The 14,655-nt window shown below is 27.3% G+C and overlaps 1 protein-coding gene across 1 annotated transcript in view; it reads left to right on the plus strand.

Annotated features, from left to right (window-relative positions):
- Window positions 1–14,655, plus strand: part of LOC129608087 (protein amalgam) — a 132,205-nt gene that overhangs the window by 87,981 nt on the left and 29,569 nt on the right. The window contains exon 2 of the mRNA XM_055519410.1: window positions 11,330–11,484. Within this exon, the coding sequence (XP_055375385.1) occupies window positions 11,330–11,484 (155 nt within the window). The remainder of the gene's footprint in view (window positions 1–11,329; window positions 11,485–14,655) is intronic.

Genomic DNA, 14,655 nt, shown 5'->3' on the forward strand with positions numbered 1-14,655 from the left:
AGAAACGCAGGCAACCCAGCTGGAACGATTGCAATGCAAACTCACTCAACTAATGGTTTTAATAATACTGTTTGAACATAATAAAAGCTTTAAATGAAAACTTCAAAAGTGCATTAAAAATAACTAGATCATAAAAGCGTCCTATAGGTATAGTTCTTCTTTCTAAACTGTAATATTTATATAGTAATTTTACAAATATACATCTGCAATCTGTAACATACCCGTAAACTTTAACTAACTTGCATTATAAAATTAAGCTAATTAATCTCAATATCAATTTCATTTTGATTTCTCATAAAATTTCACGTACATTGAAAGCAAAGTGGCAGCATTTTAATTATTATTATTTTTTTTTTTGATTTAGTTATGGGTTTCAATTTTAATTAACTTAATAATATTTTAAATTAATAATTTTGAAGGCAATACCTGGCCAAAAATATTTTGGTTAACCACAAAAATTTTCACTTAATATCAAAAATTTTATTGAACGAAACCTCAATTTTTCTATTAAATGTAATTTATATGCATACTAAACATATTTTAGAAATATATTTATCATTATGTACATACATACATAAAAATATGTAATAATGGTGTTAATATGTATGTATATATAAACTTATAAATACATCATGTAGAAAAGGTTCGCTAGATGGAATTAATCTGAACATAAATTGCATTAAAATGGAAGAATTTAAAATTTTTAATTTATGATCCAGTAATTGTACAGGTAAAAGGAAATTTCATTTATCTATTATGCACTATTTTGGCAATGTGTTCTATATTGTACTTAGCCAAAACCTAATATGTTACATATTAGAAACGATATAAAAAATTTTACAAAAAACATTACACTTTGGGTTAAAAACATTTTTAATTATTAATTTTAAACTATTTGATTTTTGGCATAAATGCCACTGCACAAAATGGTTACTCCCAATACAACTTTTTAAATAGAGACCATTTCTCTTTTTACTTCCACTACTATTCATTCACCCACTCTCCTTATTGGAGATTACACAACTCATTCGTATATGCTTTGTTGGGTGCTACAATATTAAAAGAATCTTATTAAAATTTTATGAAAATTCAACACTATGGTTTTCGAATGACACAATTATGCCTTTAAAAGTTAAACCTAAAATTACAAAGAATGATTTAACTGAAAGCTAACCTATAAAATTATAATTTAACTTGTATAAAATAATTCTTGATAAGTTTTAAAAATTCATTAAAATATTATGTTACCGACAAAAAAATTATTATATAAGGTAGAAATTGAGAGGTCATTACTTTTGTTTTTTTTAAATTTAATGTTTTATAAACACGCTTCCGGCATATATGTGTACACAATGCATAATATTATGGTATATATTAATTTTTCAAAATTTCATTAATATTATTCTACGCTAATTAGTTAATTACTAGAAACCATATTTTTAAATAGCTCATATCCTCATGTTTTAATATTCAACACCAAAACACTGATAATTAAGAAAAAGAAAAAAAATATTTTAAAATATCAATTTTAAAAGTTAATTTGAGGTCGGAATTTTTACTTTCATATTACACACACATACATACATTTTATGCACATGAATAACTTAACTGCATACCTAATACATAAGTAAATTAACATACATACATAAATACTTACATAATATAAATATTTGAAAAAAAAGTGCATTTAAAATCGTTTGAAACTGTAGGTAAAATGAATGGTTATATAAAATTAAAATAAAAACAGTAACTGGTAGAATGCACGCAAAAATAAATACAAAAAACCCTGCTATTATAAAATTTCCTTTAATGTAAAACCACAAAAAAAAAATTATGCACTTCATAAGAATTAAAAATTCATATAGTGCCAGAGGTAACATTAAAATTTTCTAGCGCAATATCGCTTTAATTTCCAAAAGATTTTAATTATTATGAAAAGGGTATGCGAATTCCTCATAGCTTTTCCGTTGCATGCTAATGAGATTTATCTCTTTTTTTTTTCTTTGTAAAAATTTATTTAATTTTGGAGTTTTGTATAATATAAGCATTAATAAATTTCTATGGCAAACAGTATTTTTTTATAACCAATTCCATTTATAAACTATTAAAAAGAAGTCCAAAAGAAAATGCAAATATTTTTGTTATTTATAAAATAAGAATTCCCTTAATTAAATTCACTTTGTAGCATAGACTAAATTAATATGCATTTGATTTGTTCTTCTGTCCATTTCCAATTGCAATTAGGTATTACTTGTACCATTTTGCTCTGCTTTATTTTTCTTCTTACGTTAGTAACCTGAGAAGGGCCTCTCAAGGCGAAGTGGCTTCACTAAAATTAAAGTACGAAGATATGTTTGAAATTTAAATCAGAGACGGATGGGCACAAGGAACTTATTGCGCATCCTCCACTTCCGGAATATTCTGGCATATCTGACAGAGTCCCTACACGGCCCACCCATGACAGTCCGTCATCTCACTTCTTCGCATCCAGCTGTGACCGGGAATCCAGCACATTATCACGCTGCGCCGAGCCATCGAAGCTGACACAACTGAGTAGGACCCGAGAACCACAACCGCTACCCTACTATTTACAAAAACACTCTCGAATGCCTTTCCTTAGTTCTCTACCTCTAGGTAAGGTCAATCTAGAGCCCCAATCCACATACTTGGTACTATAGTCACTTCCCAGTAAGAATCAGTTTCTATATTTTAATCATAACAGAATTAGACTATATTTTAATCATAACAAGTTGCACCTCCTCATCATGCTTTATGGTTTCCCTAATTAAAATAGCATGAAGAACCTCCTCTTGAATGGTTACCAGACATCGATATACATCCATCGATATGTTTAGCTCTAGGAAAAACCTCAAATTCGTGCCTTCTACTTAGAACGCCATTTCCATTCCAAGTAGCTATTCGTATTTTATTTACTGACATTTTTCAGAAATCACTCGGGGTTGCTAGATATACGTTAATGTATCTATTCTCCATAGTAGTTAGCCTCATTGAAATTTCGTCAATTCTTTAGGTTTTTGCATTGTATTTTTGTAAATTTCCTTATTATTTATGTCTTTTTTAGGTCTCTTATCTATATAATTTTCTGTAATTTTTTAAGCCATTTGGTATGCAACAAAATTTTTTACCTTATTTGATGTAAAAGCACTAATCGTTTTTGGGATCCCTTCATGATTACCCAGGACCCGTTCAGACCGATTCCCTTTCTTTTTCCTTTTTTGTAATTCCTTTGCCACTAAAAAGTTCCGGTAACTAGCAGGGTTTGTGCACCTGGCCTGAAAATTATCTTTCTTATTACACTTTACCATCTTATTATTACTAGAACATTTAATACATATAGGCCCTCTTTGGCAAAATCTTGGTGTATGACCGAAACTCTGGCATCTCATGCATTGCGGGATAGATTCATTAATTCTAAGAGGCTCAACTTTTACTCTCATGTGCTGAAGATATTCTATTTTATGTATTTTATTTATGTCTTCGGTGTGATAGAAGGACAACATAAATAGGGGTCATAAGTATGCCATTCTAATTTCACCTTATTAACAGCTTTAGTTAATCATTTATATTCATTTTTATTTTCAACATTTATTTATAGTTGCTCGTTGTTCATCATGTTTACCTTCACGTTAATACTGTCCTCTTTAAGGATCTTTATTAGCTGCGTGTATTTAGTTATATTACTTACTATTATCGGCGGAGGTTTAAGTTTTTTAGTTCAGCATTTTCCTTTGGTCGAGATTTCTCCTTGATGCTATTTAATTTCTAACGCCAGTTCCATTTCTGCTGAACTCTTAGCTTTTCTTTCTTTGAGTTTCTTTTGGTTTTAAGAATGTAATCGTTTCTCCAGCCAACTCTTCCTCATCTGTTTCATACACGGTCACACCTATTTCGTCTTTCTGAATGCTATTTGAAACTGCATTCAGCTATCCCAATAATCTTAAATTTTTTGCCTTAACTTTGCAGGTCTCTTCTTTCAACCCTTTACACAAGTTCTCCAAGTCGCTTATACGCAAATCAACCATTGGTCCTTGATGTAACGTGCCCCTTACATTACCTTACTTTTGTTAGGTTTTACTTTTGTTGTCCGAAACTAGAACATAAGAGCTGATGACAACTAAAAATAAGATACTTTGCAATTTAAAACGACTCGCTATGACTCCAGCGTTATAGCACCATCGTTGTCTATTCTTTTGTTGATTTCAATGCTCTGAAAAATTTTGTATTTTTAAAAATTAATCAAAATAGTTTGGCCAACTTTTTTATTTTTTTACTAATTTTAAAATTTCAAAAAAATTGTACGCGAATAGATAAATTATTTATTCAAAAGTTTATTAAAAAAACCAGCATATTAAAAAATTCCTTATCTTTTCTTTAACATAGAAAAAAAAAATTTTTTTTGGAAAACTTTTACTTCAATTTTGTCTGTTCCAAAAAAAAATCGCTACCAGCAAATCATTGCAACATTCTTAATTTGAATTAAAAATTCCGTGGGAATAATTTTTCAAAATCGAAAACAAACATTTTCTTTTCAATGTGATTGATAGTTAAAATTCACCCGTTTAAATAAGTTTTTCCCCCCGAAAACAAAAAAAAAAACAAAACTTTTCAGTTTTCCTCAAGTTTTCCCTTAAATTGAAAATAAAATTTAATAAAAACGAAAAAGCACGAAAAAGAAAATCGAATTTTCTTTCCAATTACTTACTTTAACGAAAATTTTTCGTACTTAATAAAGAAAAACAAAAACAATGCTAAGAGGAACCCGAGATCAGGATAATGTGACAAACAAAAATAAAATGCAATTTTCCCTTCTTTTTTTCGGGGGAATTTAATCAATTGACAACGAACTAGTGAAAAACTTTCTTTCTCTTAACCAATTTCTTATCATTAGTTTTTGTTGTCTTCCTTTTTTTAATTTTTAAACAAAAAATGAAATAAATTTACTCCAAAACTGTGTTGTTAAAGAAACTTCTGTAAGTACAACCAATCACAAACAATAGTTCTGCTATAATAACATAAAAAAAACTTTTTTTGTACTTTATTTAAGATTTTCACCTGAATGAAAATTTTATTATAAAAAAAATTCGATTTGTTAAAATAAATTTAACCTGGGATTGTTGTTATACGTTTTGAATACTAAGAATCGTAAAATTTGGAACATGAAACTGATGCTTCTGGAATTCGGAAAGATGGTGATGAAACGGTCGAAAATATTTTTATTTTACTTCAGTAAGTTCAGGGCAGAACTTCAAAAATTTTATATGACTTAGTATTATCTTCATCAATCTAAGACATTACTATGGGAGGACAAAAATTGTTATCGTTCATTGTTTACTTATTTTTAAAATTAAGGTTAATACCTTCTGCCTCGATCGTTTGGAAGTTTGAATCGTTTAGCAACGTTTTGGTTAACTGTGATAATTTTACCAGTTTTTTTCGCAGTATAACACAAAAACACATAATTCTCCCAACAAAAGTATTTAACGCAAAATGCCTCGGACTGCAATTGCCTGCCTGATGGCAGTCTACACAGGGCACTGACCATTGGGAGAACATGCGGCTAGACTAGGATTGCCCTTTAATACGCCGTGTCGCAAGAGAACGACACTTTGAGCAGGACCAGACTGGTCACGTTGAGCTGATCAAGTATGACTGGACTGGACAAGTTATCGAATATTAGCATTTGAAATTAAGATAGATTATTCAAGAGAACCGGGTAGTTTAAATAGGTCAGATGTAATCGTATGCTCAATGACGGCCTAGTGATCACGGAGTAGTGCTGACGAAACGGCGCATTTGTGCTACTTGATGTGGGGCGGATCTACAGCTTAACAAGTAACTTGCTTTTGACCTAAAACATTGTTTAATAATTTTGTTTCATTTTGTATAATACCACTAACGAATTAACAAATTTTTAACTTGTACAGTTTGACGACCTACCCATCTGTATAATTATTCAATTTTGCTCATTTTCTAACTAGAAGCCACTGTATTATTTTGTAAACCACCTATAATTTCCTATTTATTCACACTATTATTGTATTTTGTTATTACAATCAATATTCGCGTTTCAATAAATTTAAATAGCACTTTTGTCTTTTATTTTTTAAAGTTTTCCTTTCTTTTCTTATAGAGTTTCTTCTTATTCACCTGGAATCTTGTGATAATTTTTTTCTCCTTTTTCGTAAAATACACTTCATTGTACAAGATATTTCTTACATACATACTTTATATAGAGAAAAAGAATTTATTGACTGTAAAACTTTTCCACAATTAGGTTATTTTCTTATTTTTTCTTACTAGATATTTTTATTTTAAGTAGATATTTTTAATGTGGAAGACGTTATACATTATTTCTGATTCATTATTGCAATATTCAGGGTAAATATTTTAGGGTTTTTATTTACAGTGCGTGCCTGTAAAACGGGACTACTATTATACTATTACAAGTTGTAAAGTTTGATTTTCAAAGCAACGAATTAAAAATTTCTTTTTCGTTGTAAATTGGCTTTGGATTTAATTTTTATGTTGCTGAAGGGAATCGAAATTTTTCAGTTCTTTTCTTCCGGTATACATGCACATCCCCGTTAAGAAATTTACAATGTTTAACGATTATTAAAATGATTGTGTATAAAAATGTAGGAATAAATATAAATTTAATGAAAATTTTTTAATTTTTTATTTTTAAATTTATTTAAGCAAAATTAACTGTTGCATGAAATGAAGAAAAGAAAAATTTAAATGAAAAATAAAAAAAATTGCATAAAATAAGGAGTGGAAGTAATTTGATTTGCAATCAATTTAATTTTTCTTCCCCTATTTCTTGTTTATTGCTTTTCTTTTATTTTTTGCTTTTTTTCTCTTCTACTTAAAAGGAGGCGTTCAAAACTTAACACGACAATGTCGAAACCTTGTAAATTTAATAAACAATCAATTGACAAACGAACAACAATAATAATAAATAAAATTTTGCAACAATAATAATTTTTAAGTGTAAGCCGCCTAAAGATGTAAATTGAACGTCATAGAACTCATTCTAGTATGTGTGTTTTTAAGAACGAGTAGAAAAAATGTACCGCAAAAGAAAATCAAATTATTGGCGTGTGGTGTCAATTTTTTCGGGTTGAAAAAAAACTTCAAAAATTTTGTTTTTCTTTTGTTTTTCTACAATTTTCCAATATTTTCTTAAATTATTTCCTTGTACTCGTATTTTGGTTCTTCTTTTTTTTTGGAAAATATATGATAGCAAAATTGTAAAAAAGTAGAAAGAAATAGCAAGAAATCTTTTCTTTCACTTTTGAACAATTTAAGCGCTTTTTGTTTTCGCTTTGTTTTTTTTTAAAGGGAAGGTATAAAAAAAACGCTTTTGACACTTCAAGTACAAATAAATTGTGCGCTTAACGTGATGGATTTACTTTAGGGGAAAACTTATTCTTTCTTACTTTTGTTATTTATTTCGAAACTTTTAAATGATTATTGTAACAGATTTGTTTTTTATTTCTTCCTTGTGATTTTACCTATACTATGTACAGGTAATGTGCAAGGAGAGTGAAAAATGAATTAAATTAAGAAATTTATGGTTCAAACAATTGAATCAAAAAAAAGAGTATTTTGAGTTTTGTGAACACTAATTTTTGTATATGATTTTTGTAATCACAATGTGGCTATGTGTATAACTGCAGATTTTGTGTACACTTTATCAAAAAAAACTGAGATTAAAAATATGCCGGAATGCAATGCCGGTAACATTAAAATTTGAAGCTCATTATTAAATTTTAATAAAATTCAAAACCCTTTAAAATTCTTTTATTGATTTTAATCCGTTATATTTTGCTTCTATAGACTTATTACAACCTTGTACATTGCAGGCTTTTGAATAGGTACATAGAAAACAAAGAAAAATTTCTCCTTCAACTACCGAAGCCAGCCATGATTTATTGTAGCCCTCCTAATATTCCAAATCCCACAGTAAAAAAAAATACCCAAAGATATCTCTAAATGAAATTTGTAGATGAACTCCCTAGCATTGCAAAAGCTATGTCCACATCATTTGAGTCTCGTGACGAACAGTGTGGGAAAGTTAAGCAGAATTTTTATGACCGTTTGTATGTATGATATTTCAATGCAGAATGCCCAGTGAAAAAGTCAGTAATAGCATGAAACCCATTTCGATTCATTTCCAGCAACTCTGAGGAAAACTTTCTTGATGAAGATAGAATGATCAGTTTCGCATGATGACATCTCCTAGTAGCGTGCCAGCAAAGATTCGATTCCCCCTCAAGCGAAACCCCAAGTCTGCCGATATTAAGCAGACAAAAGGGGGCGAACTAACTGAATGGGAAATCAGATACCCTACGCTCCAATTCGTCAGAAGAGCATTCGTTGCCCTCTGTGCCTACTGTGCTCCGGCAGCCAAATGAGCGTTACTCTCTTTGCTGATGTCAGGTCTATATTATTCCATATACTGAACATAAGTAATCGCAATAGTATTAATTGTAGTAGGTATTTATAAAACTTTATAAGAGTTTATTTAAATTTACAACATAATGATTTCAATTTAATTTACTTCCTCTAAATTCACGATCAATCGCTTGCTTACAATGTACATCCATGTTTTTTTTTAAATCCTGCACGCTTGAATTCAATAAAATTTCCATGCTTTCTAATCAGAATTGCCATTATTTTGTGTAAAAGTACAGCGAAAGAAAATATGGATAAAATTTTATTTTATTTTATTAATTGAAAGTGTAACTGCAGAAAAATCTAATAAATTCATTGTTTAGTTTTCGCGGTTTCTAAAAATAAAATATTATTGAATTATTATTTTTTTTGTTTTTTCTTGCCAAAATTTATATTTTTGTACCAGTACAGTGAGAATATACAATTTTATAATACAAAGATTTAAGGATTAAATTCCCGAAAATAAAATAAAATTTATTACAGTTGGAAATATTTTTATAAAATTTAGAATAAGAGTAGAGTTGCTGGCTCTACAAATTTTTTTATATAGAAAATTTTTTGCATTAGATTGTTTTTTTTGTAAATAACCATCTTTATTTCTATTTTTTTTTATTTTTTCGAAATAAATGAATTTATTTATTTTCTGTGAAACAAAATATTTTTTTTACATGGAAAAAAAATGAAAATCAAAAATTTTTATTAAGTTGATTTTGTTGCAGAAAATTTTGTGGTGGTTAGTTTAATTTCAACTGAAATTTTTTTTATTTATTTATTTATGGAATTTTGAAAAGTTTGTGGTTTGAATTTTTTTTTTTTTGGTTTGCATTGGGTTTTATAAAAATATTGGAAATATTGTTGTTGAAAAATAAGTTTTTACTTTAATCTTTATCATAGAATAATGGTAAAGGTATAAAATCGATTGGGTCCAACATATTTTATAAAAATGATTAAAGAGATTTATTGGTAGATACCTTGAAATTTTTAAATAAAATATTTTAATCTTTTTAACCCTGAAAGTTTTAATTACATTTTTGCTAAAAAAAATAATAATTTATTAAGAGTATGGAATAATTTTTATAAAATAATTTTTTTATGTGTTGTGTGTGGGGTATAATTGTTCCAAGAAATTTTCAGATCGAAATAATTTTTGGCAAATTTTCGAAATTAAAATAAATTGATAACGTCTCCATTACCTTAAAAAAAAATTGCAATTAATTTATATTTAAATTAAAATTCATGAATTTAAGCTGGAATAAGGTGGGTGGATGAAGATCTTGTACCAAAATATAAAAATGTTTTATAATATTGTGCTAGAATTTGCCTCCCAAATCTTTTAATATTTTATAATAATTTCTAGTTATTTAAAAAATCCAATCAAATTTAAAAAATAGAATAATAGAATTTCGGATATAATAAAATAGAATTTGCGACAGAAAATTAGATAAAGTGTTAAAAACTTAAATATGTATCAGTTCTTCTTATAATTTACGCACGAGGTTTCTGGAGAAAAAATTGTAAAAAAGTCATAATATTTAATTTGGAGCCTTAGTTATCTACATACTCACAATATACGTATATATGCTCTATAACAAGCAAATAAAATTGATTAATTTTGCGTTTTATTGCTCTTCTAATTTCGAAAATATTAAGTCTTATTATTCCACTTAATATAGCTTTATTAAAGTTATATACACTTAGAAACAATATTAATTAAGAGCACTTCCTACAAGGTGTATTCGTAATATGATTAAATTGTTTTTAAAAGAAATGTTGATCAGAAGCAATCAGCTATTCATAAGTTGTTATTCTCTATATATTCTTTAAGAGAATATTTACCTGCACATATTTAGGCTATACCTATTATAAAAACTGTAGTTACCGCACTAATTCTAAAATTAATAAATAGGTTTTATTTAACACACATTAATCAGACATTTTGCATTAATTTACATCCCTTCTCTTTTTCTTCTTCTGGCTCTACATTCCCAATCTACATCTGGTTGGAAAATTTGGCCTTCTTCACAATTTGCCTCCATTCTATTCACTTTTCTGCAGTTCTTTGCCATTGACGGACTCCTAATTTTTTTAAATCCTCCTCACGGCATTTATCCACCTCGCTCTTAGTCTGCCTCTTATTCTATTTATCATCGGTCTTTATTCAAAGGTATGTTTTTGTTTGCGATTTTCATCCATTCGAGATAAGTGACCTGCCCATCTTAATGTTTCGAATTTAATGCCGTCATTTTGAATTAGATCATTTAATTCATTTAATTCATTTACATCCCTATTAGCTAGAATTTTTCTCATGATATTTTCAAGCAAAATTTGCATACTTTAACTTGCATCCGAAATGAATAAAAATTATATTACTAGACCGTTCACATCTTGTTCCTATAAATTATAAAAATTACTTCCTGCTTAATATATTGCTTAAATTGCAGCTTAATACAATAAAATGACAAAAAAAAATTCTAAATCTAAATCATACGACAAAATACTAAAAAACTCACATTTTTTTTCTAGAGTTTCTCTCTTTCCTCTCATACATAAAAAGAAAAAAACAGAAAGAAAACACAAAGAGAGAAAAAGTTGCTTTTAAAAGCATTCCCTAGAAATTCTTACGGATTATTACCACTATTAATAATAACTGTTATTTCATATTCTTCTATTTTTTTTTCATTTTATTAAATAACATATTTTTATATTCATCTATCTCTTTCTTTCACATTTTATCTTTATAGCTACTGTATAATATGCATTATATGAAAATTAAATAAAACGTTTCTCATTTTTTTTTTTTTTTATCTTCTCTTTTCATTTTTGCTCTACCATTTTTTTTTTTATAATATAGAATCACAAACACATTGCGGTGACGTGCCACAACATTTTTGGGATACACCATATTCACAGCCATATTTTGATAACTCAACAAGAAGAGATGTCACAGCAACGGTTGGACAAGCAGCTTTATTACATTGTCGTGTTAGAAATTTAGGTGATAGAGCGGTAAGTTTTTAATAAAAAAAAAAATTGTATGTATATTACGTATATACAATATCTATGTGTGTATATGTGATCTTTGTATTATATTTTTTTTATATATTATGTGTTATGTGCATTGGTATTATGTATTTTTGTATGATATATGATTTGAACTGAGAAAAAGAAAAAAAAAAAAAAACGGAAAATGTAAAGGTACAAAAATATTAAAAAAAAATTTTGCTTTTTTTTTGCTGAAAATGTTAAATGTAATGGAAAGGTTAAAAAGAAAATGGAAGAATTTTTTTTTTTTCAAGGTACAAAAAAAAAAATTCCATTTTTTTTTTAAACAATATTAAAATTTTTGTTAAAGTTTTGCTTAAAAATGTTTTGCTATTGTGCTCTTAAGTGGAAAACAGCTTCATTCAATTCATTGTTATTACCCTGTACACCAAACATATGTATGTATGCAAGTTCTTCTTACAAATGTTTTAGAATGTAAACAAAAGCAAAATTATAAGAAAATGAAAGGAATTTCCTTTTAGGAAAAAAATATAAAATAAAAAACTTTCAAAAAATAAAGATGTCAGAAAATATTTACAATTTTTTCCATCTTCAGTTGTTGTTCTTTTCGTCGACTTTTTTACACAAAAATATACAAAATATTGTAAGGTACAACATAGAAAGACATTTTTCTCTAACCTCTGTCAGGTTAGATGTTTTATATTTAAAAATAAGATTAACTGCGTTCACTAAGTGCAAAATAAACTGCAGTATTGTGCCAGAATTGGTGTACAAAAAGAAAAATCACAATAGTCTTTACCACTCATTGCATGGCATTGAGTTACTAGTAAGGAAAAATTATTATTACTGATTTGATCTCGTCGTCAGATTGCGGTCTTACAACTTATTCTCAATTGTTCTTATTTTATTTTCACACATTGTACATTTATAAGGCTGTGACGGTATATCACCCGGTGTCAAAATCCGGAAAGAGGTTAATTTGAAATTCCTTAATAAGTTAAAATGAAAAAAACCTATAAACAAATATAAATAAAATTTGAAAAAATTTACATTTATTTTTTACTGAAAATTTTATTAAACTTTTTTAATTAACTTGCAGTATTTTAATAAACAGCCTTAAGAAAACTAACAGTATGATGTGCTTATGTTCACATTTTGAGTATAAAATTTTATCAAAAAACACAAAAATTAAATATTTAACCTTGACTTTTTTTTATAATATTTTTTATGATAAATAATGAAAAGTTTCGGCATGTGACTGACACTTCTACGATGGATAATTGTAAAATTTTAAAAACTAACTTTTCATAAATTATCTGTATAAGTATGTTTGAGGGTTATGTTTGTCTTAAATGTAATTTTTATATTTTTATATGCCCTTAAATTTAAATTATGCGTAGAATATGAAATAGACTTCTTCTATTTTAAAATTATTTAAATTTTTATCTATCAGCTATAGTGTTGCCTTACCAATATGAATCAGCTTAAAGTCTTCTTGAAAAATTTAATAAATTCAAATGATGTCTGGTATATTTTGGATAATATAGTTAGCTCCTTTAAGTACAATAATAATGCTTCCCATTAAATGCACTTCAAATTTAGAATATGATAGGAATCGCCTTCTTATAGTAACTTAATTTAATTGTCAGAATAGACGCGCAATAATCTGCAATGACTCGCGCGTCTTTGTATGGCAGTATGGCTTTACTTAGTAGAGAACTCGAGAATATAAATTAAACTCTTTAACACCAAAGTTTTTGTTGGCAGCGCTGCCGCCAGATCTTATTAATTGAAACAACATCGACAATTCTATTCCAACACAGTTTCAACTAATAAGATCTCTCGCAGTCAGAACTGTAAATGCAAATTAAATCTAGTTCAATCATTATTTCAATTCATCCTAAATGTATGCAATATTATTTGATGTTAGAGAATTATTCCATTAGATTCCCGCTATCATAATTTAGACCTAAATTATTAAAAACAAAAATTCGTGACATAATTATAAGATGGAAATGAAGTAATTGAAAACTTAATTGACTTCATTTTTGTCATATTCGTTCCTTGTCAATTAAACTAAATTATAGCAATATTATCTTAAAAATAAATAAATTTCAATTTAAATATGGAAAATAATTTTTTAATTGAGAATTCAATAAAAGAAAAATAACTTTAGATTCACTTGCCTGTTTATTGATTTAACCATATTAATGGCAGCAAAGAGCCCTGTTAAAGAAATAGCAGATTTATGAATATGTTGTGCTTTTATTAAGAATATTCATTAATATTTTTGTTTTCCATAATTCAGATATAATTTTATTCAAAATTAAAATCTTCTTGCACACTTGAAAAAAAAAATTTATCATAAAAATTCGATTCACACATGTACTGTTAACAAAAGGACCTGGCAATGAAATCGAAAATTCTGTACTTTTTCTTCATCCAACTGTGATATCTGTGTATGTGAATACATTAAGTATGTATGACCGGAAATTGAAAAAAAATTTGAGATGAGAATATTATTAAAAATATTCAAATAAAATTCTCTTTGTTGCCAAATTCAATTTGTCTTGAGAAAATTTTATTTTAGTTTTTCAAAGCATACACGAATGCTTTTATCAGTCTTATGCAAAATTAATTTTGAAATGAGTTCAGTAAGAGATTCAAATACAAATCCATACATAGAAATTATATTTAGCTATTGAATGTATTGGTTGTATTTAGTAAAAGAAATGCTCAATAAATAAGAGAATGAGAATCTGAATTTTTCGTTACTTTGCTTACAAAATAACTAATTTATTGAATTTTTCTCTCTTTACTCTTAATTTTTAATTACCGTTATGATAATTTTACAAATTATACATTACCACGTTTGGATTGATAGGAAATCAATTGAACTCTAAATATAGGAGAGCTATAATATTTTAAACAATTGAGTTTATTCATGTTATGTGGTTAGTCTTGCTAGTCAATTACCTTTTAGCTGACCAATAATTCAAATTAAAAAATTCAAGATTAATATTTAATTAAATCTATCAGATTTTTTCATTATTTTTCGGCTAAAATGTGAATATTTTTAAACTTCTTGGAATCATACGATTCTATAATATACATAAAAAATTCAATAAAATTTTGGATCAGACAAGATTAAATCATAAAATACTAAAGAACTTT

This window comes from Condylostylus longicornis, unplaced genomic scaffold (genome assembly GCF_029603195.1).
Source record: "Condylostylus longicornis isolate FDR11 unplaced genomic scaffold, ASM2960319v2 ptg000030l, whole genome shotgun sequence".
NCBI lineage: Eukaryota > Metazoa > Arthropoda > Insecta > Diptera > Dolichopodidae > Condylostylus > Condylostylus longicornis.